Genomic DNA, 27,732 nt, shown 5'->3' with positions numbered 1-27,732 from the left:
TCACTTTTTCCTCACACTTACTTAGCAGTTGAGATTGAACAAAAAAGGATAAAAGAGGGAGACATAAGAGACAAAAACCAGCTGCATAGGGATCGTTCGCTGTTGTAGTATAAAATAACAGAAAATTACAGCTCCTGATGGAGAAGATTTTATTTGCACCTGGGCTCTATCAACCAATGAGACTTATACACAAAGCACATAAACTTTCAGTTACAATGGTTCAAACCAATCCCAAATCCAAGACTTTATTCTTACATTCTATTTATATATATAGAATTTTGATGTATTTTCTTATTTTTATATGTATGTTCATATACACACACAGATATATGCAAATATCACTCTCATTGGGCATATTTGGGAGCTGCTCTTTTCTACCAAACTCTGTGATGACAGGTCTTAAACTCTGTATCAATGGAATCCTTTGTTAAGACAAAATTCAGTCACAGCCAAAATTCATTTGGTTTCTATTAAAAACATGGAGGCTAAACTAAAAGAAAGCTAAAAATATAATGCCATAAAACAAACAAACATTATACATCAGTAAGGTCTCTCCTTTCTTGGGAGGAAAAATGAGACAATTTTAACTACTGATGCTCTACCTGATGACTCAATATTGTGACTATAATGTAATACTCTATTTTAGCTGTTACTTGTTGAGTAAGTAAGGCCAAGTATTCACTTTCCGGATACATAGCTAGAACACGATTTAACAATTTTTCTCCTTCCTTTGCATAAAATGTAATCATTTCCAATGAACTACCTCTATTTTTGCTTCACTATACTTTAAAAAAGTTTGCAGTTGATGTGTTGATTTATATATTATCAGTTGATGTACTGATTAAATCACATAGGCATATATGTTTATTAACTGCAAACAGGTGAAGATTACACAGGCATAAAGTACCAATCTTTTAGAGGAGCACATGAATAGCCCGTTTGGAGCATAACCACATTTATAGACATCACACCTTCACTATGGCTAACCTGCTCTTTTTTCTGAATTGGCTGTTTTCAAATGAGTATTATTCAGTTCAGGTATGATCTCAGATGTATATATTTCATATGAATTCTATAATAGCACTGATAGAAAAAGAACATATTTTAATAAAGAGTGCATGGCATTTGGAATCTGATTTCAACTTTAGAATATAAAAATACACACATGCATATACATATACACAAAAAAGATATCCTCCTTGTATTACACAGCTTTGCTCAACAGCCCTACAAGTTTAAAGGTGTTAAATTAGCCACTGGAGAGCTTCCATAGCATCTCTTGAATCCAACAGAAACAAACTGAAGTCCAACGTGGTAGTAAGCGGTAGGCTGGTGCCAGCAAAAAATACATCTATAGTGGCAACTCCAGCCCCGAATGCTAGTGACTCAGGAGGCCAGCAGCAGGAAAAGTCAGCTATTAGCACAAGAGGGCAAGGTTTTGGCAGACATTTCTGACTAATGAGGCACACAAAATGCTTTTCTGATGCTGCCTGCGCTTTTACTTCCTGTAATAATGTCATACTTTGAGATCTGAAGCAGATGACAGTTTCATAACACAACCATAGCCCCATTTTAAAATCATGTTCATACTTAGTCAATATAGAAAAATGCTAAAAATAAATATTAAATGGCACCAAAAAACCTTACTGTAAATATACAGAAGATACAGAAAAAATGTGACGTTATATACTATCCTTATTGCTTTCGAACTCTAGCATGTATATATTACCTTTTACTGAGGCTTTGTAAAACATTTTATAAATACTAAGTTTAGTACCACAACCATTCATTAAAAGGTATTATTTTCTTTTATGAGGCAGGGAAACCCAGTACAATGTCTTTCTCTTTAGGAAAACACTGAAGAAAGGAGAAAAAAAACCCCAAAACTTGATAGATCAGATAAGGAAAGAAGATAATCTCTTGGTAATCACAGCTTTGACAGAGGAACTGGAAGAGGATGAAGAATAGGCCTGCTGTAACCTCTTCCATATAAACACTCACAAAGATGGGAGAAAGGTTGCTCTTCCCTCCCAAGAAAAACAATACTGGCAATTAAGTTGTAATGGCCATCTTCTACTAGTTCAGCAGCACTTAGGAAAGCTGTAGATAGCAGATGTATTATTTGTGTTTGTGTGTCAAAGCCAGTGTCTCTAACCAGACAACCAGGTTAAGAGATTTCATTAGGTAGTCATAATCATTATTTCAACACTGTTCAGATGTCTTTAACATGTAATAACACTACCAAACTACACATCAATGCCTGGAGTCCTGAATAGTTGCCCTTTTAGACTTCAGTAAGTGTAAGCTTGAAGATGGATTTTGTAACAACTGAAACAAAAAGAATAAACAGAACTATAAAACACACAGGCTATTTACAAACACATTCAAAATCTGATTTGAAATATACAAAGTACTCGAATTCATTTTCAGAAAGCATATATAAAACTTTTATCTTAATATTAACTACTTATAATTAATTTCAAAGTTCAGTCCTTGTTCAAGGAAATATATAAAAATTGAGCAAGCTAGATAGTTTCCCTCCACGGTCCCACTGGCTGGTTTTAATCTATCTTCATATTACTTATAACATTTTCATTTGTTTTGCATATTTTATTAATAGGAAGACAGTTTAGCTGAGGTCACTCCTCTAGGCTAAGTCAGGGGAGAATCTGTGCATCTATCGTACTCTATTCAGCACGCAGAGGGCCATTATTTTCATGATTGGCATTTTAGTTCATAGTATAAAAATCCTAGGAAGGAGAGAAATCCTCAGTTCTCCACTCCCTCCTTTCCCCATCCCTCAAAGAACTTCATAAAGATTTTATTGTAGTACAACCGAGGTGCATTCTCATTTCATGTTCTCATGAACTTCTGTAGTGACTTGGCTGATATTTGCTATGCATTCTCAGGATACTACATAACTAGGAAATCTGTTTCAGTTTATTAATAATCTTTTTATATTTCCTAAACCCAGATACGGTGCAAAACATGAGCTGATTGCATAAAATATGGAAGGGCTTTTAGAAAGATGGGAGGGTTTGGTAACTTTTTAAATTCACAACCAACTGGATTTTTAGGAGTCTCTAGTGGTTCGGGCAGTTACTTTAGTCTGCGATATACTTTCTCAAGAGAGGCAGAAAAAGGTAATAATTTCTGAACGATCATTCCAGAGACCAAGTTCCTTATTTTTGTCTCCACACTTCAGTGTGTTTTTAAAAACAAGTATTACATTACATGAACAGTTACACAGTGCATCATCTCAGCAGTATGAGGAGTAAAAACAGTCACATATAGAAGTGGGTCCATTTTGCTAAAAGATATGTGGAATACCTAGTCCAAAAAAGGGAAAGCTTTTTAACAAACTGTTGCAAGGTATCCTTATCCTTTTTATTGCAGTTACATTTCTTTGAACATAAAGCATCTTAGATTTCAACCCATTCCCAGTCTACATGTCCAGCAACTGCTCATAAATCTGTGCCTAAATTTGAATCCAAAATTAAATTTAGCTTTAAAAAGTACTGTATGTGGGCAGAAAATTAATTTATCCAATGTGCAGCAGTCCATTTTAAAAACAGGCTGCAGGGCCCAGGTCAGAATTCACCAACTAATGAAAAATATATCAGATGTTACCTTTTGTAGAGAAAAGAATGCTGTCAATAAGGTTAAAAATAAGATAAAAAAAGAAAACAACTAGCAATGAAAAGGAAAATGGTCTTCATGTCAAGTTTTTTATACCAATATCTCTCTGTTGTTTTTAGCACAGTTACGCTTAAGTATTAGGTTGCTAGAAGGCACATGGTATCATTCAGTCATGCAAAACAAATACAGGAAGTGAGGCAATCGCATTTTTTCTTTATTGTTATATGCAAAAAAAGTATCAAAAATTCTTAAAAGGATGGAACAATAAAACCGAGTGAATGTGTACTGCCCTAAGCAGAACACACTTCTTTTGATTTCTCAATTTTGATAAAGTACTACCATTTATGGTCCCTGACTATGTAACAGCCTTTGCAGCTGCAGGACAAGGCTAGCTGCAGAAGGCCCCACTGCACTGTCCTCAACACAACCCAGAGCTGAGCAGAGGAACAAGGAGGACAGCAGAGCAATGCTGTAAGGTGCATCCTGGCCTTTGCTTTTCTTACTCAGCTGCAACAGAACAGTCTGGAAGCAATCTTCCCAGCAGCTGCTCTCATCAACAAACTGTTTATTGTAAGAAAGTGGCTGGGTCAAAGGCTAAACGTCATCCAGAACTGAAAGCATATCTTTAAAAAAACCTGAAGCCATCCATGCATATGAAAAAAGCACATTACATATGAAAGAGAACCATATTCCATTCTGAAAGGCCAGAAGTCTACTTAAACAAAAACTCTTTAATTTGATGAAGCAGTATTTTATAACGTTGCACTAATCTACTGTGGCTTGTGCTGATTTTGAGACCTGTGCAAGGTTTCTAATAAAAACAGAAGTTATTTAAATTCAGTCTGTGTTTTATGGTTAAAAAAATAGAGTTGTATTAAAAAATATTCTAAAATATTTTATTAACACTGAATAAGTTAGCTCCATATTCACATACAACAACAACAACAACAAAATAAGTATTCCTCTAATACATTACAAATGCACCATCAACGTGTTATACAATTTGAAAAAACAGGTTTAGGCTCATTATCAGTTTTACCAAAAAAAAAAAATTGCAGGTTTTATGATGCAGGTAGCAGAGCAGGATGACTTATTAAACGCATGTGTATTAAATCCTTCGCAAGCACTTGCCAAGTCAGTTTCAAACCTTATTTGAAAACTTTTGAATGCAATAGCCCACATTCAGATGTCAAAACCTCTTCCAGAATTCCCAGCTCTGTCAAGAATCACTAAAGGATTGAATTTAACCAGGTTTTAAGCCAAGCATACTTTAAAAAATTGTAATCGCGTGTTACCATATAACTACATTTAAGCACGTCAACACACACACAAAGAAAGGAACAAAGAATGTATGCATCAAAACGCCCTCATATTTAGCATAATTTAGTAACATCCATAATAAAGTTTTAGTTTAAACTAAATGATACTAAAAATTACAGAACGAAATCTCATTTAGTAGTTTGTAGCTCTTAATCTCAGAAATTAAACAGTATATGACCACCTATGCAAGGTAAACTGGTATCATAACATAGCACAGTAATTGGGGTATGTTTGCTGCAACAGACTATAAAGCTGACTTTGAGGGTAAAGGATCAATAAGAACAAGGTCTACCTTTGACATAACATCACTACATAACACTTCACAAAAATGAGCATTGCAATGAAAAGGCTGATAAATCAGAGGACTAGTAGGTGTTGATTTATCCTACCAGAAAAAGGAGTGATAAATTATGGTTTGACCATTTAATTCTTCACGACACCTACTTTGTAACAAAACTGTTGTTATTTTTTGAACAAAAGTGTACAGTAAATTGAGCATATGTGCAACTGTGCTAAAAATAAGTATAGAGAAACCAGGCAGAAGGGAAAAGACATTCCAACTTTCCACTAAAATCTGAACATTATGCATATTAAAGTGGGGTTTTTTAAAAAAAAAAAAAAAAATCAGTCATGTTTAGAAGAATAAATTAAGATATAAATCTAACCCTAAATGCTGTACACATTTATTTTAAAATTACTCTCAAAAGTATCCTGTATTGACTAGAAAAAAAATACAGAAGAATTTTGTTCTCAGCTAATAGGGCAATAAATTAGATGCAATATATTCAGCTGGTAAAACTGGCTCTGTTAAACAGCTATCACATAATAATATTTTTATTTGGTACCAAACCTTTTTTTTTTTTTTTAAACTGAGGATAAAATTGTTTGTTGAAAATCTTGGAATTAATAGTAGAATGAGTTATGTAAATAAAACCTAAGAAAATATTTTTTCTTAGCACTGATAATACACAATTCTTAGTTTAAGGTTTTCCATCAGGTTTGTTTGGCCTTTCAACAGGTTTATATACACAAAATGTGAGTGAATTTAGTGTTCATGAATATGAAATAGTAGAACAGGAGCCAAAGATTCTCCTCTTAGCACTGCAAACACGCATTAAACTCGAACGACAAGATTTCAGCTGTATCTCATTTTTGCCTCTTCTGAGCAAGAACTCCCAATTCTGTCACACTGTAGGGGTTTTTGAGCTAAAGAAATGTCTGTGAAATAGTAGGGTGAAACAACTACACATTTTCACATGTACCACAACGCAGAGATTACAATACAGTTATGTCCCTAAAGTTGCACAGCTAATGTTCAACATGTATCATGTATTTTATAATCCTTTCTAAAGCATATTCAGGTTGACATAACAGTTTATAAATAAAAAAGATACTAAAAGAAACATCTTAGAAAGGAAGAATTTCTTGGCAATTATATGCTATAATGGCAAGAACATGCTTGGTATGTTATTTATAGTATACCTACTCTGAAGATAAAAAACAGTATTAAGATAACAACTACTAACTTTCACTGTAACTAAGATCTCCTTCCTAATCAAGGATCCTAAAAAAAAAAAAAAAAAATAAAAAATCAGCATGACAGCACGGTATTATTTAAAAAAAAAGTAAACCAATGCTTTTTATTTAGCGGAGTCTATCAAAAACATTAAGCTTCATGCTTCGAAAATATCTCATATACATATACAGCAATGTAAACCCTCAATAATATTCAGTTTATCACAAATTAATAATTTTTTCTTACAAAGCATGGGGAAAAATACAGTATTCATGCCCTTGTACTATAACGCTAGGTTGTAAGAGTGAATGATACAAACTAAATTTACAGTTATCCTAGCTGCATGTTTTCTAATGCATTGTAATTCTTCTCTCCCTTTTTCAGCCCTTTCAGATTTAACACTTACCTGCATCTGCTGGGATTGAAACTTTGTTCAGAACAAAAGAGGTAAAAATGTTTCCTCAGAGGAAAAACAAGAAAATAGTAAGCAAATCATACACTACACCTTCCCGTAGCTGTAAGTGTCCTGATACACAGGCCCCTTCAAGAACTAACTTCAGAGCCAACCTCCTTAGAGAGCAGTCACCTGAAAGCATTTCTGCAATTGTCAGGGATAAATTGGAAAAAAAAAACAAACCCCAAATTTAATTTGTCCTTTAAAGGTGGACATAAAACATACTTAACCCTCACAGGGATAAGGCCGAACATTTATCTAGACAAACCCTTTAGCTACTCCAGAGCTGAGTTCACTTTAGTCAAGTCATATACACTACTAGCTTCTACTCCAAAAGACCACGTTTGGCATACAGAACTTACAGTATTGCAGACAACACAGCAGAAGTCAAAGCTCATGACTGGTTTTAGGAGTGACTTTGGGAAACAAGGCACTCAAAGAAGCAGACAAGAACAGACTCGAGACCGAGGCAGTGTATGAAAAGTGGTCAACAGAAGCAAATACAGACAGTCAGGAGCATTTTTGACAATGGCACATTTTCTATTCTGAAGGACTCTGGATTCCCTTGACTTGTCTCTGAGGATAACCACCTGTTTCTGTGCTTAGGGATACTTATGCTCTATTACTGTTAAAAGAGTTGAGGGAAGACCCAACCTGTCAAACAAAATTTGGCAATATTCGTTAATGCAAATGGTAACACTTCATGTAGAATGTAGCCTAAAGAGAACCCATTTAATAAAATCTAACCACAATGCTCGGAAACATGCTCTTGCATTGTTTTAAGACTCAACTGAATAGCACACCTGAAAAAGATGGCTTCATTTTTTAGACTTTTCCCATTAACATTTAGTATTAACCCAAGTAAGGAAATGTCTTGGGGGGCAGCAGTCTGGAGGGGACAACAAAATACAACCTTATGGAAACACTTGCTGAAAACTATGTAAACAGTAAATGCTTGCTGCATATGGGCACTGATGTAGTCTATTACAAAGGTTAGTGACTGCAGTGCAAGCTTCAAACTTCTGACAAGGTATAAAAGCTTTTAAGTAGAGTAACAGTAGAGCTTAAGGTAATATTTCATTCCAGCTCAGCAGCCAGTGAGTGAAAGGGGATTCCAGCTCCCAAGGCGTATGGCTGTATTGTGCATTTCCTAGCTCCTGACTGACCATAGAAAGCAGTAGAATTGAAACTTTTGAACCCCGTTGTAATACTAAAAAGAAAAATAGCCAAGGTCCGGGCAAGAGTGTCTTATGGAAATGAGGACTAAGACTACAACATCCTACCTAGACTACACTTCTAAAGTTAAGAACCTGGCCAGAATGAAGCAAAGGCTTTGAAAGAATGAAAACCAGCTCTGCACATATCCACTCCAAAGATGAACTTTTAACTGATTAAATATGAACCACCTTTCTTGAAGGCCCTAAATTAATAGTCCTAAACCAGAGGGTTGACTTCTAAAAACAAAATGTCTTGAGGGAAAAAGTTTCAGGGATTACTTTAATCAGTACTAAAATGTGAAAAAAGAGTTTAAAATGCATATCCAGAATAGTTCCTCACAAACTAATGAACTCAAGCTACAGACAAAGTCTGTATACTCAGTCTGTGACACCTAGTGATTAATTTATCCTTGGTTAAATAGGGACAATTTAGGTCTCTGTTTCTTGAACGTAATAGCTGGGCAAACAGGAGACTGCGAGCAAAGCAATTATTATTTAATTTTGAGTTTAAAGTTTTATGTGTACTTTCAGTTTGTCAAGCTAGTGTTATTACATAAAATCAGGAACGTGACAGTGGCTGCAAAAGTAACATTCTACCAGCAAATTATCATATGCTTCTAAGAGGAAGAGATGTCCTTGAATAGATGGAGAAATTGTTTTGTATGGAGCAATAAGGATAGCAATAGCTGTAGTAAGGTTTATTGCAGTTCAAAAATGTCTCATTTGCTATCCCTGGACTGCTAACTGGAGACCATCATTAGACAGAGTGGATCATGTACAATAGAAAAAAGCTTGAAAATATTTAGAGAAGACTGAAGTTCACTCCCACCTCCAAAAGGAAATGGTTGCTGCAGAGATAACAAAAGCATATCCTTATCATTGCTAGCTATTCATACATACCATTTGACTGAAATACCAAATCAAACATTGCTGCTTCCCAAATGTTGCCTATGGCTAAAACAGGTAGAAGGAAAAGCTTCCCGTAATTGCCAGAGCAGATGAACTTTTCTTTCAAATGACAAAATAACTAACACTTAGCAGAAAGGGGCAGCTCTTGTCAAAAGCCACTGCTGCTCAAATGATATGAATACAAGAACAAAGCAGCAACCATATCAATGTAATATGCCCCTTTAAATCTGTACCTTTTCTCCAACAGTGGCCAGCAGCAGATGCACGAGAGAAGAACACAGCAAGCGTAAGGCAATTATCTCCTTTTCTAGCAATCTACATCATAAGGATTTGTGAGCCAAAGAGCATATGCCTCACAGCTTCAATGAAGTATTCTCCCATGAAAGACAAGTAATCTTTTGAACTCAGTTCAAAACATTCCTGATATCAACTATGCTCATTAAAAATAATTACAGAAGTATTCTAAAAACAAAAGTACAACTTTAAGTGTTTTCAGGTATTTCTAACAAAACCTCAGGAATTCGAACAAGCAGCTCAAATATTTAAGGTAATTTGCAGCTCATACTGCTTATGGTAACTTTGGAAAAGTGCCGCTCTCTCTATAGGAAGCAAAAAAATAAGAATAAACATTTACTTTCAGCTACTGTATTTTCCTTTCCATCAGCTAATACATTGTACTAATGTACCAACATGTAAAACACAGTCAAAAAATGGAAAACTGATTAGATAAAAGTTATCTCTGCAGCTGCTGTTCCTGTCAGGTAGCTGCGGTATGTGAACTAATTGTAATACCAACAATTCCATTTTGGAAAGAAAAAAAGTATATCTTCCAGACCAGAAAAATGCATGGATAATTGCTTATTTCATGTAATGAGTTCTGAAGTCAAAACATGCCGTATGTAATTTTTTATTCAAATCTTGATGATTATGCATCAAAACACAACTATTTTTCCTTGTCTTGCAAAAGAATTTCAGAAATACCTCCTGGAATTAGTTTCCGTCGATTTTGACTACATGGAAATGCTGAGACACGCTCCCACAAAATAGTTCTCTCCGTCTTAAAATTCAGAGGATCTTAAGATGGTTTTCAATTCCTAAAAGTTGTCTTTATACAATAGGCAGAGAACTTCCAGGCACAGTTCTTTAAAGCAGAGGAGATGGTGATACCCTTTCTCCAACTCAATATTGCTCTTCCCTTCGAATAATTTTTATAATGAGAACAATGTAACTTTTTCTACTGAAGTTATGACCTACTTCATCAGTTGAAAGGTAAGTTACAAAGAAATGATGACCAATTACTTTGTTGCAAATGTAACATCAAAAAAAGATATGACAAACAGAAAAAAGGGAACATATGCATACTATTCAGTAATACACATTATATCCATAATCTCCCTTCACATTTGGATCTTAGCAAATAAAAGTCACCTTATCTTTATTTAGATTCTCTCTCTGAAGTTGTTAAAACTTGATATTTATTTTATAGCAAGTCTATATTGAAGGGCAAGAAGCTGAGCAAAAATCTAGATGCAGGTTGTTTGTCCGAAGAATGTTTTGATACTTGGCAGTCTGCGTACCCACTTCTAAAGGCTTAAGTTATTAAATGATCTATTGTTCTGTCTTCAAATCTTAGTTCTCACCATGCGCAAAAATTGTAAATTTATTACGGCCACTACTACTCTCAGAACTGCAGGAGAGATTCTTACCTGTGTTAAAATAAGTAGGGATAGACTGCACTAGTCTCCTCAATACTGATCCTGCTAAGGCTTGGCTTTAACAATTATTTTAATTATACATTTATTCAGTTTTTACAAGTTAAGAAGGATATTTCGAAATATTTTCTGAAGTAGTACTTAAAATATTTCTTAAATAAGTTCAACAGTACAATTTAGTACAGACTTGAGAAACAATACACACTAGATAAGTAAAGTGATTCTCAATAAAACAAGCTGTAAAAATCAAATGTTGTCCCATAGCTTACATCCTAGTGCAATAATCAGTCCAAAGTAGCATAGATTTTATAGCTAAAATTATTAGATATGCATTATAATAACTAGCAGCTGTAGGGAGTGCTAGAAAATGCAGTAATACAAGTTGTTTCCTATATGGTCAAGTCTTGCTCCTTACCTCTGCCTCTTCAGCTGCTGCCCTCTCTCCTCCTCCCACGCAGTGTCTGTCTTCTCTTTCATCTGGTATCAAACTAGATCCACTAGCTCTTCCTCCTGAGGTTTTTCTCTCTCAAAAAAGTTCTTACCCTCATCAGTCAAGGAGCATGCTCCAATTTACACACTAGATGAATAACTCCCATCTCAACTTTTCTCAGGGCTTAAGTTTTTCTCCAGCGCCAGTTGTCTTCTCTGGGCCTGTATCACTTTTATAATTTCTACTACATCATGCGTTTATTAAGAAAGGGGTAAAGAAAGAAGACTTGACTTAATTTCTGAAACTTGAGGTTGCCAATATGGCTAATAAAATAAGATTATATACAGACTTTTTAAAAACATACATATTAACTCACATATACAAGTCTGTATATATAATTATATACAGACATAGTGCCACACTTAAGTACAGAACTTCATCACTGTTGTAGATCCTCTAGTGTTTGCACAAGGAAATGCTGGCACAGATAAAATGGTGACCAGCTGAAATTCTTAAAATTAAATCATGTAATCCTGTGAAGCACAGCTCTGTATAATCTAACTGTAAGAATACAGGTTGCCCTGATGGACTTAGCTACACAGCACTTTTACAGAGGATACTTTTACTGGCAGAAGAAAAATACATGTGCCATGAAAACAGACAGAACAAGATTTATTCTAATTTTTTTTTCTTCTGAGAAAACCTTGCTTCAATATTCATGTAAATCCTTTGTAATTAATGTCACTGTTACAATTGCCAAGTAACCAAGTACAGTGATTTACTTAACTGGAACATATTCCACTTGTTGTGAAGACCAACTACAACCCAAATAAAAAAAGCTTTCACATAGAAGTTGTAGTAGAAACTACAGCAAACTTTCTGATTTAAGCTAACAGCTGTTCTTTAATCAGCTTTTCACTATAAGAACTGCATAATGTCAGCCAGATAGTCACATGCCAAATTCCATTCCCATTGCACCTGGAATTTCAGGATTTCCTCAACATGTCAGAAACCCCAAATCATTTCTTAAAATGAACCGTCAAATGATAAAACACAACAGAATCTCTAAGACAGTCCCTTCCCTATCAACTGCTGACACAAGTCATACTTGATAATTTTTTTGCAGTCTTCGTCTTCTTCGACGACAAACTCTGAGAATACTGGAATGTTTTTTAAAATCAATGATAACTCTAATTAAAGTCCCATCTTAATTTTCCAGAATAAATTCAGCTTGATAAACTTAAATAATAAGCTTGGTGTTGTGGACAATTTTTTTCTGATAACATTATTATGTAACTGAATTGTCAAAGAATTGTTAAGAGTCAAAGAAATATATTCAGAAGACCTCAATGTGGTAAATGCACTGTTTCAAAAACAGCTAAAGTTTGCAGTTCTATCTTTTTTGAAGAGCAATATAAGGAGACACTTCTATTCCTCTTGGTTATGTATATTTATTCAACTTTTCCCTTTAATTAAAATACATTATCTTATGTCATCTAGCCATAATTTGTTTAAAAGTAAAGATACAAAAGAAGCACTAATTAAATTGTTAGATAACCACTATAATGATTTCTCATTGTGGAAATGTATCGTCATTTCTGAGCAATGGTAACATGATAGCATCTCACAGGATTCCAGCTGATGCCAAGCCTGTTCTCATTTTCCCAGTCTCACTTACATAAATTAGCTACAGGCCACACTGACAGTCAGAGAATCTCAAGTTTTTTTATGTTTGGAAATACTCCACTTTTGTCAGATCTTTACCAGTGAGGTCATAGTAAAAGAATCAATGCCAAATTGCCACGGATCTCCAGAGCGTTTGTCACAAGTTATGGATTCTTGTTATCTAAAATCACCCATCTGCTCAAAGGCAGTACCCTGAACCCTGACTCCAAAAGGTTTATTGGTTACAATTTTTGAGTGCTGAAACAAAATCCAAGACCAGTCACTTTAATTACAGCCTTCACATTAAGATAGAATGTGTGCCTGTGTTAGACACAGAGCCAACATGAATTTGGATTAGTCTGCCACTGTAGATTTTACTTTTTTTATTTAGATTCCTATTACAAACTCCAAGATAAACTGAAACTAAGAAAACTCAGCCTCACACACTGGCTAGCAACGCTCTATGCTGAGTGACCTATACTCAAGAAAGGGTACTCAGCGCTAATGCTATTCTCTATCATTTCAGGAGTGACAAGTTAGCAGAAGACATGAACATCAAGCTCACAAATGTTTTAAATATATATTACATAACCCATTCTGAAAGGATAATAAAATTTTCCATTCTCTACAGTACAGAAAGAACATGCCTAGTGAACAAAGTAGTTGTGAAGTATCATGCACACTGACTTGAAGCAAGCCTTGAAACATGATAGAATACACTTCAGTGAGTGGCACTTTGGTCAGATGCCAGCACATAATAATTTCATATCAGAGTTAGCTCTACAATATGATTAAATGCTACTCAGTACAAAAGGCATTAACTTTTAGTTCTCACAGCAGCATAAAGACCCTTTTTATGGAGATTTCTATAAACAAAATATTTTCTTTCATTCCTCAAAGCTTCTTGCATTTTCCAAATGATCATCAAAAACATTTATTGAATCAATACATAGCCAAAAAGTTGTTTACAAACCATAATGCAACATAAGTATGCTATTCATTACTATGTACCTACAAAAGTGATTCATGGTTGTTTAACATAAACAGCATGCTTGCTGCTATCATACAAGAAGGAAAACACGTTTTTAACTAGAGAAGTGTAAAATAAAGGGAATGTTTGCCAGATTTCTCTTTCCCCCTCCCCCAAATATATGGTAAATATTCCCTGAAGATAAACAGCAGAAAAGCAAAAGGTAGCTTTAGCAACCACCTGGAATTACTTGGCTCCACATTTGGAGTCCCCTTCATCGCCCATCTAAATTTCCTAATTGAAAATGTTTTACTGTATTTTGACACTACATACCATCGATTCCTGCGGAATTTAAAATGCCATTTTAAAACTGAGGAAATGTTATACAGGGCAGTTGCTGCAAACATGCAAAGATATTTTAATGCAAATCTATATACAACACACTATGCATAAAATGTTTTCCATACCTTCCTTATTTCTTGCTGTACTGTGTGTTCTCTAAATCCAGCTCATAAGTGACCCCTAGTGGTTAGACACCTTCCCCCTCACTAAAGGAGCTGTATAAAAAGGCACAACTGCATCCAGCTTTTGAGCGCAATAGAGATTCCCGGTAATTTTAACATATTGCCAACACTAATATAGCTCAGCTGGGCAGGGACGCTGATCAATACTGGAGTCTCATAGTGCTGGTGAATGCACTGAAAATACCTGCAGCATGCCAGCCTTTCTTCAATAAACAGCTCCAGGGAGAAGTCTGAAGAAACTTTTATGAGTGAACAAATAAAAGATAATTTAGCCTTCTAATACTTACAGGAGCCAGCATGAACAAAGCTCAACTGTCAGTCAGATCCTGAGCCTGGACTACTGAGTTAGCACCCAGGAAAAACAATCTCTATTGAACACTTCAATTTTGTCTCCAAAGTTAGTAAAAAACCTTTTATAGTTTCATAGTCATTTTACACTATAAGATTAGTTTAAAAAAGCAGCCTCTGAGCAGAAAGCCAGGAAAGCCTAATTTCCTGTAACTGTGTCTCAGTTTAACTGCAATAACCCTCACCATCTTTTTCTCCATGCCTTCTACATAGAGTCACTATTACTATTGCCGGTATCTCCTACACCTTCTCTTCTCTCTCTCTTTCTCAACAGGGCCAGCTAAATGCTTCTCAGCAGCATAGGCAAAAGGTTTTTTTAAGAATAAAACAATTTTTCAAGGCAAGTTGTCAATTTAATGACCCTCACTGATCCAAGCAAGCTCTTTGTATCTGAAGAGAGCCAAGAAAAAACACGCTCTTCAGCCTCTGGAGAGGAAGGACTGCTCGTGTTTCTAGGCAGTGAGACCAGCAAGGCTCCAGTCAACAGCAGAGACCAGAAAATTCAGAAAGCATTGCCCTTCCCTGCGCTCCCCCCTTATTTGGGGGTGGGGAGGTGTTATGAGATGAAGGAGCCATTTCAATACCGCATTGATGTTCTTTCTGTGACAGCAATGTGCTGCTCCCCTTGTCACGCTCTCATCACCTCTTTCAGCTATGGGGAAGAACATAGGTATCAGACAGCCAATCTATAGTTATCTGTTACTGTTCATGTCATTGCAGGTCCCATAAGATCACCTATGCGGTTATACATAGAGCTGGTATCACTCCACCACAGCTATGCTGTATCTCCAAGCTCCCATACCTCAGCCCCGCACGACACCCCTTTCCTCTCTTGACAGCAACACGCTCAGTCCCTCACAAGTTCCTGCCTCTTTACTACCGCTTGCCCTGCCAGCTGGGAGGAGAGCAGAAGAGGCTGGGTGTTTCTGTCAGAACAGTGTTTAGGCAGACTGGCAGTCCCACCAGCATCTCTTTATTGCCAGGCAAGATTGACGGGCTGCCTTGGCATATAACTAGCTTTGAAAAGCATCCTGCCCTGGACCGTATGTTATAAAATTTGCTATAGAAACTCAGCTTCTTTTAAGCTTTTACCTCTACCAAATAGTTGGAACCCCAAAGTTTAAAAATTTTACTGAAGAACTGTGTTGTGGTTTAACCCCAGTCAGCAACTAAGCAGCACACAGCCACCTCCCCCTCCCCTCTCCCAGTGGGGTGAGGAGGAGCAAAGGAAAAAAAAAAAGTAAAACTCGTGGGTTGAGATAAGAACAGTTTAATAACTAAAGTAAAATATAATACTAACAATAGTAATAATGAAATATAATAATACTAATAGTAATGAAACGGAATATAACAAAAACGGGGGGGAGGGGGAAGGAACAACAAAAAAAACCCAGCGATGCACAATGCAATTGCTCACCACCCACTGACCGATGCCCAGTTAGCTCCCGAGCCGCGATCCGCCTCCCGGCCAACTCCCCCCAGTTTATATACTGGAAATTTGGGGATCGAACCCGCGACCTTTTTGCATTATTAGCACCACGCTCTAACCAACTGACCTAACCACTGGGCATGACGTTCCATGGTATGGAATGCCCCTTTGGCTAGTTCAGGTCAGCTGCCCCGGCTCTGCTCCCTCCCAGCTTCTTGCACACCTGCTTGCTGGCAGAGCATGGGAAACTGAAAAGGCCTTGGCTTAAGATAAGCACTACTTAGCAACAACTAAAACATCAGTGTTATCAACACCATTCTCACACTAAATCCAAAACACAGCACTGTACCAGCTACTAAGAAGAAAATTAACTCTGTCCCAGCCGAAACCAGGACAAACTGGCAGACCTATTAGGAAACTACAATAATAAAGGTATGCAGAACAATAGAAAACTGAGAAAGAAGAAAGACGTGCTAAAATATACAGTACTTATTCCACCTCCGTCTACTACATGACTGTATGGCAAGTTTAACAAAACTGTTCACTGAGGTACAAGAGGAAATATCACTGAGCAACAAGAACCAGTATTTTGGTTCCCATCTGCAGACCTCCTTCTCTTCACCTTTCTATCCATCCTCACTCCTGCTGCACCTACCTTCGAGTCCTGTAGTTCATCCTCCCTCTGTATGCTAGAGAGGGTAAGGACAGAAAACAGAGCAGCATCCCTCCTCTCAGTTACTCTATTAAGTTACCACAGATTAAGAAGTTATCCTGTGCTTGGTAAGCCACAGTAACTGACCATAATCATTCTCTTAGCCATTCACAAGTCTAAAGTAAAAATACATCATCTTAAATCTCTACAATTTATTCTGCCATGCCATTGAATTCTCTCTTCTTATGCCCAGCACTGTCACAGAGCTGGTGCCCAAAAAGCCCTACGCAGCCTAAGCACTTCTGAGACTGGCCTTTTCCCGTGCTGAACCTGCAGAGGATTTAGCTGGCAAACTTCTCGCCTCTGCAAGTGGGCACAAACCAGGAATCCGCAGGGGCTCACACCTCAGTCAGGGTGGCATTAGCTCTCAGAGGAATGGCTTTCTGCTTTCCTCTGACCAAGAGAGCTCTGAACTGTCGAAGCAGGAGACAAGAGCTCTGAACTGTCGAAGCAGGAGACAAGAGCTCTGAACTGTCGAAGCAGGAGACGGTCCCTGTGTATGTTCATTATCTAGAGTGCTGGGGGGGGGGGGGGGGGGGCAAAGAGCTACTGACTGTCAAATAACCATCCCCGCTTAGAGGGCCATTCCTTTCAGAACCACACGCTCAAACACCAGCAAACAGTAGGGACTATTATTAGAATCCAGACATTGATATAAAGAGCTTTTCAATTAATGAGAACAACACTGAAATAGTTTTGGTTTCCGATTGCTGTGACCCTTCTGGGTTTGCAAGTTTTGTTACAAAGAAACAAAACTTAATTTGAGGAGGGGAGGAGGAAGAATACAAAACAAACAAAAGCAAACCCACCCTCCCTGCACACACATGCAACTCAAAGCCTTGCAAGCCAACAAATAACTCTGAATTTATTATGGAAAAAAACCCTAAACACATGGAGTTAAATTACAAATATTTTTTAACTGAGAGTACTTTGTTATCAGTCCTTGGGTTAAGTTTTACAGACAAATTCTTCAAAAAGCCACTTAAGAGAAAAAGCATACTACCTGTCAGAACGCAAATGGTTTGCCAAGTGCACCGCATTGCCTAACCAGCCTAGTAGAAACACAGCTTTTAACAGCAAAAAGAGTTTCACACATGGCATACATTAAATCCATTTCCCAAAAAGAAAAAGCTGTTCCAGCAAATACACATTTTTACTCATACAGATGCATTTACATTGCTGTATCTACTTTTTTTTTCCCCCTGAAGCAACTTTGCCATAAAAGACATTTTCGTTCCTAGCCAAGAGACAAACTAGCAAAGCTTTCAAGTACAGACAAAGATTTCTGGCAACAATGCACTGTTTGTTTGAAATAATACATGTAATACGTTAACAAAAGTAAAAAATGTTAGACAAACTATTTATCAGTGATCAACAGAATCCTTTCAGATCTCTCACGTGGTATGCTTTTCATTCAACATTTTTCTCAGCTCTTGGGTTACTTCTGAGGTAGAGCAAAGAGCAAGTTTCCTTTCTGGAATAAATACTTCCAAAGAGCTCTTGCTTTTTGTCCTACTGGCTACAAAGGCAGGGACGATGCTTACACTTTGAGGATGACAGGAGAAAATAAGCAAGTCTCCTATTTTGTAGATTATACATTTTTGGTTCACTTTCAAGCACGAAAACTTGGATAGCAACAAAAATAAGGCTTTGGAGTTTCAGTATAACTACCCCTGATTTTAGCACTGGAAATTTTTAAAAAACTCTGAAGTTTCACAGCTGAATCTCAAGTTCTACAATACACATTAATTTGCATGGAAATATTTCAGAAACAATTGTCTCAAAATGTACCCTGAAATCTAGGTTCATTATAGTGTTAGCTGAGAGTTCAAATTTCCCATCCTCAAAGAAAGATTTACTCAGGATAAAGTAACTTCATACTCTCTTTGCTGACATAATGGACTTGGAATTCAAAAACAGCCGATGCCATCACAGAATCCAAACTACAGCTCAAGACATGTAAATTTGGTCTGACTGAATTCTGATTGTGCTGTAGCGTACTGAGTTATTCAAATACACAAAGTTGTCTTCGCACTGCATTACCCTTGTGAGCACAGTATTCTGTATCTCAAAGTGTCATTTAAAGAAAAGTTTGAAATTCAAAAGGTAAGTTCAATTGTACTTTTTAATTATTCTTTCTGCCTCCAATAAACAAGAGTTAAAACCCCCAACTTCAAGCTTCAGCCAATATGTTTGTATTAACTGTTTATTATTCTGGAACTGTTTAAAAGATGGTTACTAGCTGAGCCGAAGTAATGAAGACTAATTACATTTCATCATTTGGCCACCATCCATTTGGAAGATATTGAAAAAAGTGACTCAGCCTAACACAGCCTGAGGAGTTAGTAGTCAAGTTTATGAGGCTTCAGATTAGCAAATGTGTGGGTGTAATATACTTCCTAATGGAAATAATCACTATTCTGACAAATCTCTCATTCTTCAAGGAGTGAGTTCTTGTTTTGAAACCTAGAAGATGTTATGCTGAAACTTATGGCAATAAAACACAATCCTAGCATTTATGTCTGAAAAATTATCCTTTAAGATGGCAATGTGAAAGAGTAAATATTTGAGTGTTTAAAAGGCAAAGCTGCAGAAAAAAATCAGATCTCTATGCCTGAAGCTGCCACTGAACATATGGGTGCCAGACAACAGGCTTACAGTGATCACCATTTGTTTCAACACTTTGAGTTCACCCTGCACCACAGTGACACAGAATTTTCTTTTTACAGCAATGTACCAGTCTACAATTTGCTTAACTGCTTTACACCAGATCAAGGAAAGAGGACAAGAAAAAGGTGCTGTATTTCAATATCAATACTTGTCTCTAAAATTACATTTAACACCAACAAGTTGTGCAGATTTAACTAAATTTTTAACCAGTGAGTAACCTGCCTTTCATACTATGTTGCTCTTGGTTCAAACACTGCCTTCGTTGTTGTAGCACTACATCAATATAATATGGATTTTTCCCAGTTAACTGAATTCAAAAATGTCCATATGTGTGTATCTGAAGCAAACCATACTTGCAAGCCTTAGTGCAAAAAGTCTTGTGATGAAAGAGTTGCCTCAAGTGCTGTTACTTTCCAGGCCCCCTACCTTATACTCTGTTTACAAGAAAGGAGATCAGGAATAAAAAGTGCACACTGTCACAGGAATCATTCAACACCAAGAGCAGTGAGCACTAGCTGAGGATTGACTAGCATAATTCTACATGGTAAGATCTAGACCTCTTAACAGATGGACATTATCATCCATTATTCAGATATTAGAGCTTTTATTTGAATTTGAAGCCATAATATTACCAGAATTTCAATCTCAGACTGGTAGAGCCAGTGGACATTTTAAGAAAAAGTCAGGTGAACAAAAGAAACACAGAAGGGGAAAAAAAAAAGAAAAAAAGAAAAAAAAAAGTAAAATTGAAAATCCCCGAGATATGGGAATCAATCACAGCAGTAACATTATTTGAGAACTGCACTACACACAAAAATTTAATAAATCATATATTCTAGTTTGACCTCTCAATCTGACATTTTAACTTTCTACTGACAAGTAATCTAAATATTGTTACCCCAACAGTGGTATCAATGTGATCTAATTTCCACTGTTTAGAAAGATATTCAACAGCTAAAAAGAGATGCAGTGCTTATTTAGCACAGGCTCCAACTCATCCCATCTCCAGCTTGAATACAGCACAGCTGAAAATCTCTGCCTGTTTTAGAACAGTATCAGCAGCACAAATCTAGTCTGGCTAAGCCATATGCAGTCAATATATCACTTTTTTAAAAGCTTGACCATCCCATTCCTAATGTATTTTTCTTGAGTGATAAGATTCAGTTGTGTAATTTTCAACGTAACTACTGTCAAGGTTTAAATAGTTCTTCCCAAGTCTCCTACATTCCACCCTAAACTAAAATTTTCTTTTCATATGCCAAAGGCAAAAAGTGCATTACAAAGTTCGGAACTCCTCATAAAATATTAACAACTGTCTTTCCAAGTCTTTTTTTCAAAGAAAAGGACACTACATTCAAATTTAATTACGAGTAAGTTAATTATACCTTTGTTTATTTTTTCATACATCAAACTAGCCCCCAGTTTTTATTATATATAAACTTAAAAAAAAGTAATGGATAACCTACATGAAATCCTGGACACAAAGTCAAAATTCAACTCTTCTCTCCAGAACTAGCTTTTTTTTAGCTTTTTTTTTTTTTAAGCAATTAAAGAAATTGTCTCCCCAAATTCTAAAGTTACACTGATTTTCAGAAAGCTAATGCCAGTTCTGCTTATATTTTACTGGCTTTTTTAAATCCATGTAGTAAGACTGTGATTTTAAGATACATGATAACCATATAAACTGGAAACTAAAAGTTCAAAATGTGAATCCTGGGGAGGGGGGGGGGGGGGGGGGGAATACCAATCCACCCCTCAGAAGCAGCTAAAAATTACATTGCAAAAGGCACTGTCCAAGACCCAGAGAGTACGTGAGAAGATCTGAAAGTCTTAATAATCAAATTTATACCAACCAGCATAATAGATTTGATGGGATTATTAACAGATCGCAACAACGATACAAAAAGACACAGATTGTTCAGGAATTGTAGGCAGAGGAAAAGACAAGAGAAGCTATTTATTCATATAATAAAGTTGAGAAAGTTTTATTTGATGTCCACAATGTAGTAGAAAATAGGTCTGATGAAAGCTCTAAAGTGATAAAGGAGCAAAGGGGGTGGGGAAGAGAAACCAAGGAAATCACACAGAACAAGGTACAGCTCTACTGTAAATTGAGGCTTACAGATCAGAAAGAAAAAACTAACCAAACTAGCACTTTAAATTCAAAGAATTTGAAAACGACAGAAAAAAAAATCTGCATTTTTTTTCTTAATAGAATAGAAAATGCAGAGCAAAATCAATTATTATTTCTTCCACATAAGCAAAAGGAGCTTGTAGTTTCTCAAATTAATTAGACAAATTTGACAAGGTTAGGTCTACCAGCATTTTTTAAACATAATGATACAGATGCAACCTCCAGTTTGGGAGTGAGGAATCACTAGTGAACTGCCAACTCGTAGAAACAAGGAGAAAAGTGTTTGCCATTCTTCCATTTTTGGAACTGCTAACAGAACATTGAGCTTGAGTGATCATTAGTTAACTCATTATGACATTTCTTATTACAGGGAAGCACAAGAAAATAATCCAAAAATCACTTGCCATCAATGAGCATTACTTGGATAATCTCTCAGTGAAGGAACATACTATCCAGTACATCCCCAGTGACCTGTACTGGACAAGCTCTCCACACAAATAGTGATTAATAAAAAAAAAAAAAAAAAAAAAAAGAAGGAAGTTCAAGAGTACTAGAGCTTGCAAGACAGTTTCCTCCATTTCCACTACTACTGACTCACTCTGATCTTAAACAAGTTTATGTATTTCCTCAAATTATTCACCTGTCAGGTACATTTCTGGTATCTCCTTGCTCTCTAGCAAAGCAAGAAGACCTATGTAGAACATGATGTATGGAGAAAAATAAATAACTTGTTAGAAAGCTGAACTATTACATACACCTTATTTATTTTAATATGCTATCTCTTCATTATTAACTGTAGTTTTTACACACAAGTTGCAACTTCCTTTCACACAATATTCTGGAACCATGTCATGGCTAAAGCGAAAGACATTGAAATAATGACTACACATACCAGCACATAAAAACTACCATTTAAAAAAAAAAAAAAAGCAAACACAAAACTGTGGAAAAACAACATTTAAAAAACTAATTTTGGTATAAACTTTAACTATAGAGTATACATTGCAAAAATATCTTTAATAAATGGCCTGCAACCCTGTAATAAGCCACTAGATGGCAAGTTTGGATAGAAATTAGCTAACTTTTTTTTATTCATGGCATGTTTGAAAATTGCAAGTGCACAGGAAAGAAACAATCATGAAAGAGTGAAGGAGGAGAACAAAAAAAGAAAGGGTTCAATAAACTACAAGTCTTCTGTATAGAACGCATTTAATATTACTAAAAAAGGCTAAATGGGTTTTAGTTTTGTTTCCACATCTGCCACACAAATAGATAATCAATTCTTACAAATTTACTGCTCACAGACAGGGAAGAACTTGTTTCTTGTTTGGTCACAGACAGCAGCATTGGCTGTAGCAACCATGAGAAACCAAGATCTGGAGGAAGGCTGAGAAGGGAAGCAGCAGAGTTAGGTCTTGGGAAAGCAGATTTCAGCTTATGCAAGGAACTGCTAGTTAGGATTCCTTGGAAAGCAACCACAAAGGGGTTAGAGGTACACAACACATCTATAAGAAGAGGATGGGGAAGCTGGGTTCGCTCAGTCTGGCAAAGAGGAGGCTAAGGAGTGATTTAATAACAACCTGTAACTACTTAAGAGAGTTAAAAGAATAACAGAGCCAAACACTTCTTCGTAGTGCCAGACAATCTAATAAAGCATCAACAGCCATAAATTGCAGCTTGAGAGGTTCAGGCTGGACATTGGGGAAAAAAAAATTCACTAGAATGGTACCACAGCACTGGAATAGGTTGCACAGACAGGTTGCAGCATGCACTCTTGGAGGTTTTCAAGATTCAACCAGACAAAGGGCATGGCTGACCTGATCTAGTGTTGGCAACAGCCCTGCTTCAAGCAGAAGGGTGGATAGAAGCACTTCCAATAGTGTTTTCACCATTGTAAAGTGGAGATGGATCTGGCAGAGTTTGGCACACATGAAAGGGCAATCATTCAAGGAGAATAAAAAAAAAGCTCTCTGCATTTTGCCTAATTTTGATCAATTGTTACATCCAATCAGAGTTGCTATACAAGGGCATTACTTAATGCACCAGTAGAAAGTTTTGGCAGTATCTTCAGAGACAGAAAACAAATGCAGATTTGAATTTACAGATACACCTATTAACAGTATTTTAGTCAGTTTGTCTGGATCTGCTACTGACTTGCCTGCCATACAATGAAGGCACATATCACGTATTTCCAATCTATAAATTGTGCAATGCTTATCACACCCACCTTCCAGATCAATTAACAGTGTTTTGAAAAGTACCATCTAAGTCTAAAATATCATCCAAGTTATTTAAAAACATTCAGCTGTAATATGTCACCTTGTTCATTGATTGATCCTGTAGCCAAAAAAGGACGTTATATATGATACTGCTGGAAACAGGCATCCAAGGAGGAGCTTCTATAGTTGAGCTCCCCTAAAGACAGACATCTCATTTCTGTGCTAATGTAAGGGTGGTACAGAAAAGGATCAGGAATCAGAGAAGCGTGCTAAGAGCAAGTAGTGACAGCGCTATATATGTTGGAAACAATAACCTCAAAGAGCCTGAGTAGCCGGTATTGCTTTTTAATCACCTACTGCTTCACCCCTTCAGATCAATATAATACAGTTCTCATGTATTTGAAGTCATGTTTAAAAAAAAGTTCAAATTGCTGCTTTATATGTTCTTCACAATTCCTCATAGCAATGTCTCAAATTGAGAAGTCCAGAATAGTCAGCTGACTATTTGAATTACAAGAAGCTATTCTATTTCCAGGAAATATTACAACACCATCAGGAATAAAGCTCTTCATTGTGTAATCACACACTCTACTCACTCAAGTCTTTCAGTTTTGGTCTGCTGCACCATTCTCCATAATTTGGGTTTGATCTTTTGTTGCCAGCCTATACAGAACTTTCTACCTCATTTTAAAAGAAAAACAAATCCTGTCTTTTAAATCAGTTCTTTCTGTAGCTTACCACAGCCTTGTGTTCTGATATTGCAGAAGCATGCAAATAAGCATAGAAGTTTTTAACAGAAATATAGCAAATATATCTGAAAAGTTAACCCTGCACAATTTCCCCATGGTTAAATTCAAAACTACTACTAGCAGGTAACAAAATAGTGACAGAGTAGAAATTAAACTTTTTGCTTACCTGTAATACATATGTAAACCTCTCCAAACAAAAATACCACATAAGAAACAAGGTGTATTTAACTGAACACTGAATTTGTCTTGTAGGGTAAATCTCAAACAACTGAAATGTAAGCAGAAGCCTTACCTCATCAGAAGAGAGAAGGTAAATAGGTGTCAACATAGGAATTTCACTTGATTCACAACTCAGGCCAAGTGATATCAGGATCTCCTTGAGAACTTCACATCTCTTGGTATTGCTTATCTTAAGCAAATTAAAATCCTCTTCAGTTTGGACATCCATAGAATTGATACCCAGTTCCAAGTGTGCCTGGCAGAATATGTGCAAAGGGAATAAAAAAATTTATTTTTTTGGTATTACACATTTTAGCGTGGCAGAGAGAAATAAGCACAACAGTTCCAAAAGCAGCTTTGTCCTGACTGTGGCTGCTGAACTCTCCAGCGTTACTAGTGCAATTTAAAAATTTCTCCTGTTTTGATCATATCTACACAAGTAGGGCTTTATTATCCTAATAAACTAGGGAATACCTATGTATTTATAGTTTCCGATTCAGGGATCACAGTTGTCAGTACACTACAATCTTCTTTGAAACCTACACAAAATATCCTTTCTTAATAAACTGGTCTTCTCCTGGAGGAGTTGTTCAAACTTGTATTTACTAACTTAAACTTCTTCTGCTTTTCATGTCTGCTAGCAACCTAGAATCAACAGCAATATTGGCCACATTCTGGCTTGTACAAGAGCAGAATTAAATTAAAATTTAAAGAGCTTTATCAGAGGTTGCACAAGATACATAGAACTCAGGGTGAGCAAGTCTTTACTGTGTCACATGAATTAAGTTGCAATCAGTCCAGATAAAGAAATGCTTCTGTCTGAAAGAGAACTAAGAACCCCAGAACACCACCTTGTAGAGAATCACTTCTCAAGGCTGAAACAGATGCTTAAAAGTAGAAACGAAATGCAAAAGGAAAATAAAAAATCCCTTCTAGACCTCCTTTTTAATTTGCTTTTTGTGGTTTTTTTTTGTGTTTGGTGGTTTTTGCGGTTTTCTGTTTGGTTTGTTTTTTAAATAAGTGTTCCAAGATATTTAGAAGCCTTTGTACTCTACTATATGTATATTCATTTAATGAAAATCACAAGCTATTATCTTTGTTCATTTCTTCAATTTTACACATTTTAATGACTTCATCTTTCATATATGATCTACTTGATTGAAATTCAGGGAAATATGCTGAAATGGGGGGCGAGGGAAACAGAAGAGTACAGAAAAATGGGAAACAACAAGTCTGCAAGAGAATATTTAATGGCTGATGTCACTGTCAGTCCCCTGAAGAGAAAACAATAAGGCTTTTCAAATCCAGACTGGAAGTCATTTAAAATTATAAAATGACACACTAATCCTTTTAATCTGATTTTTGAAGCTATACTGTAATGCCCTTTTTCTGGGGAAAACCTCTGCAGTATTAAGTTTTACTACAGCTGAAGGGTCAATTTAAACCATACAGCAAAGCAGGTTTTACCATGGAACTTGCAGAAACGGATAGCAACAGTATCTAATCAATTTTCTAGTACAAGCATACAGCACATGGGTGGCAAAGCTTCCTACATAAAGCTATAAACGTGCTACTATGTATAACAGAGTTTCCAAAAAGCTAGCTGATTTAAACTGATAAACTGATAAGAGATGAAAACACTTCTAAGAAACCCGATGAATATTTCTGAATTATGTAATTGCTAGAAGCGTGTATGCTACCTGATACATGAGCAGTTAAATTTGAGTGCTCTGGGCTCCTGAGAAAGTTCTCCTGTAACTAAAATATTGGTAAAAATAGGTCCTAGAATCTTTCATAAAGTTTGTTCAGCTATGTCTCCATTATATTCCTCATCTACTTAAATACCAGTAAATAAATCTTGCTCTGCTTTTCTCAAAGTGCTGCTTGAAAGCAAAGACAGAGTAAGGGAAGTGATATAATTGTGAACAGCCATACCTCTGCTCCTACTGAGGCTAACTCAAAACGTGCAAGTTGCCTTCAGGCTCACTTTAAAAGTTTTACTACAAAATGGCTGAAATATCTCTAGATTTAATAGCACAGGTTATATACCCAAGTAGACGCATACTTCTGGGGCATAGACTTATTTTTCTAAACTTAATGGTACCTCTTATTAGGCTTTCTATCACTCAAAACTTTAGCCAGATATCCGTGAATATTTAAATAATCAGTGACCAACATTTACCTTTAACACAGCTATGGAAGCTTCCTCACCCATTATCCAGGAAGAGAGAGAGTAACAATAACAAAAAAGATGAACATTTGAACTTATCTGCTGTTTAACTTTTTGAGGGAGTGTGGATTTTGTTTGGTTGTTGGTTGGTTTGTTTTTTTTTTTTTTTAACAGAGACCACAATACCGTAACACTGGAGAGGTACCTATTTGCTGGGATATTATTGTTAAGTGGAATGAATAAGATTTTGGCTCATTCTAGGCTTCCCCACTTCTGTCCCCCAGGTGCTCTGAGCTATTTGTTAGGTGCAGAATGTTAAACATTTAAAAGTTTAAAGCCTGAAGGAAGACTCAGGAAACAAAAAAGCAAGTTTCCAGCAGACTAGATTCTCCCCCCTGCCCCCCCCCCCAAGGAGCATATATTACTGACTGTAAACATGTCAAGGTTTAGAAAACAAAAAACAAGTTTTAGAATTTTAATTTTGATAGTAAATAGAAAAAATGCATTCCAGTTGAATAAAGGGTTTTTTTAAATGACAGAACAGTGAGGCCAACATCATGAATGTAACATCCATCTAGAAATTAGCCTTAATCAAAACACTGCTAAAGAAACCATAAAATGGTTCACTTCATCCACAACACTAACATAAAAACAGAATAACTGAGAAAACGGTAGCAATACTAGCAAAAAAAAGAACCAACAGACCTAAATCAACAATGACATTTC

The 27,732-nt window shown here is 36.3% G+C and overlaps 1 protein-coding gene across 1 annotated transcript in view; it reads right to left on the bottom strand.

The window, feature by feature from the left end:
* The window catches only part of HLCS (holocarboxylase synthetase), a 130,546-nt gene that overhangs the window by 88,660 nt on the left and 14,154 nt on the right, over window positions 1-27,732 (bottom strand). Inside the window, exon 5 of the mRNA XM_050908507.1 lies at window positions 24,910-25,092. Within this exon, the coding sequence (XP_050764464.1) occupies window positions 24,910-25,092 (183 nt within the window). The remainder of the gene's footprint in view (window positions 1-24,909; window positions 25,093-27,732) is intronic.

The sequence above is a fragment of the Gymnogyps californianus genome, chromosome 1, assembly GCF_018139145.2.
Source record: "Gymnogyps californianus isolate 813 chromosome 1, ASM1813914v2, whole genome shotgun sequence".
Classification (NCBI taxonomy): Eukaryota; Metazoa; Chordata; class Aves; order Accipitriformes; family Cathartidae; genus Gymnogyps; species Gymnogyps californianus.
This window is presented reverse-complemented; position numbering and strand designations above follow the sequence as displayed.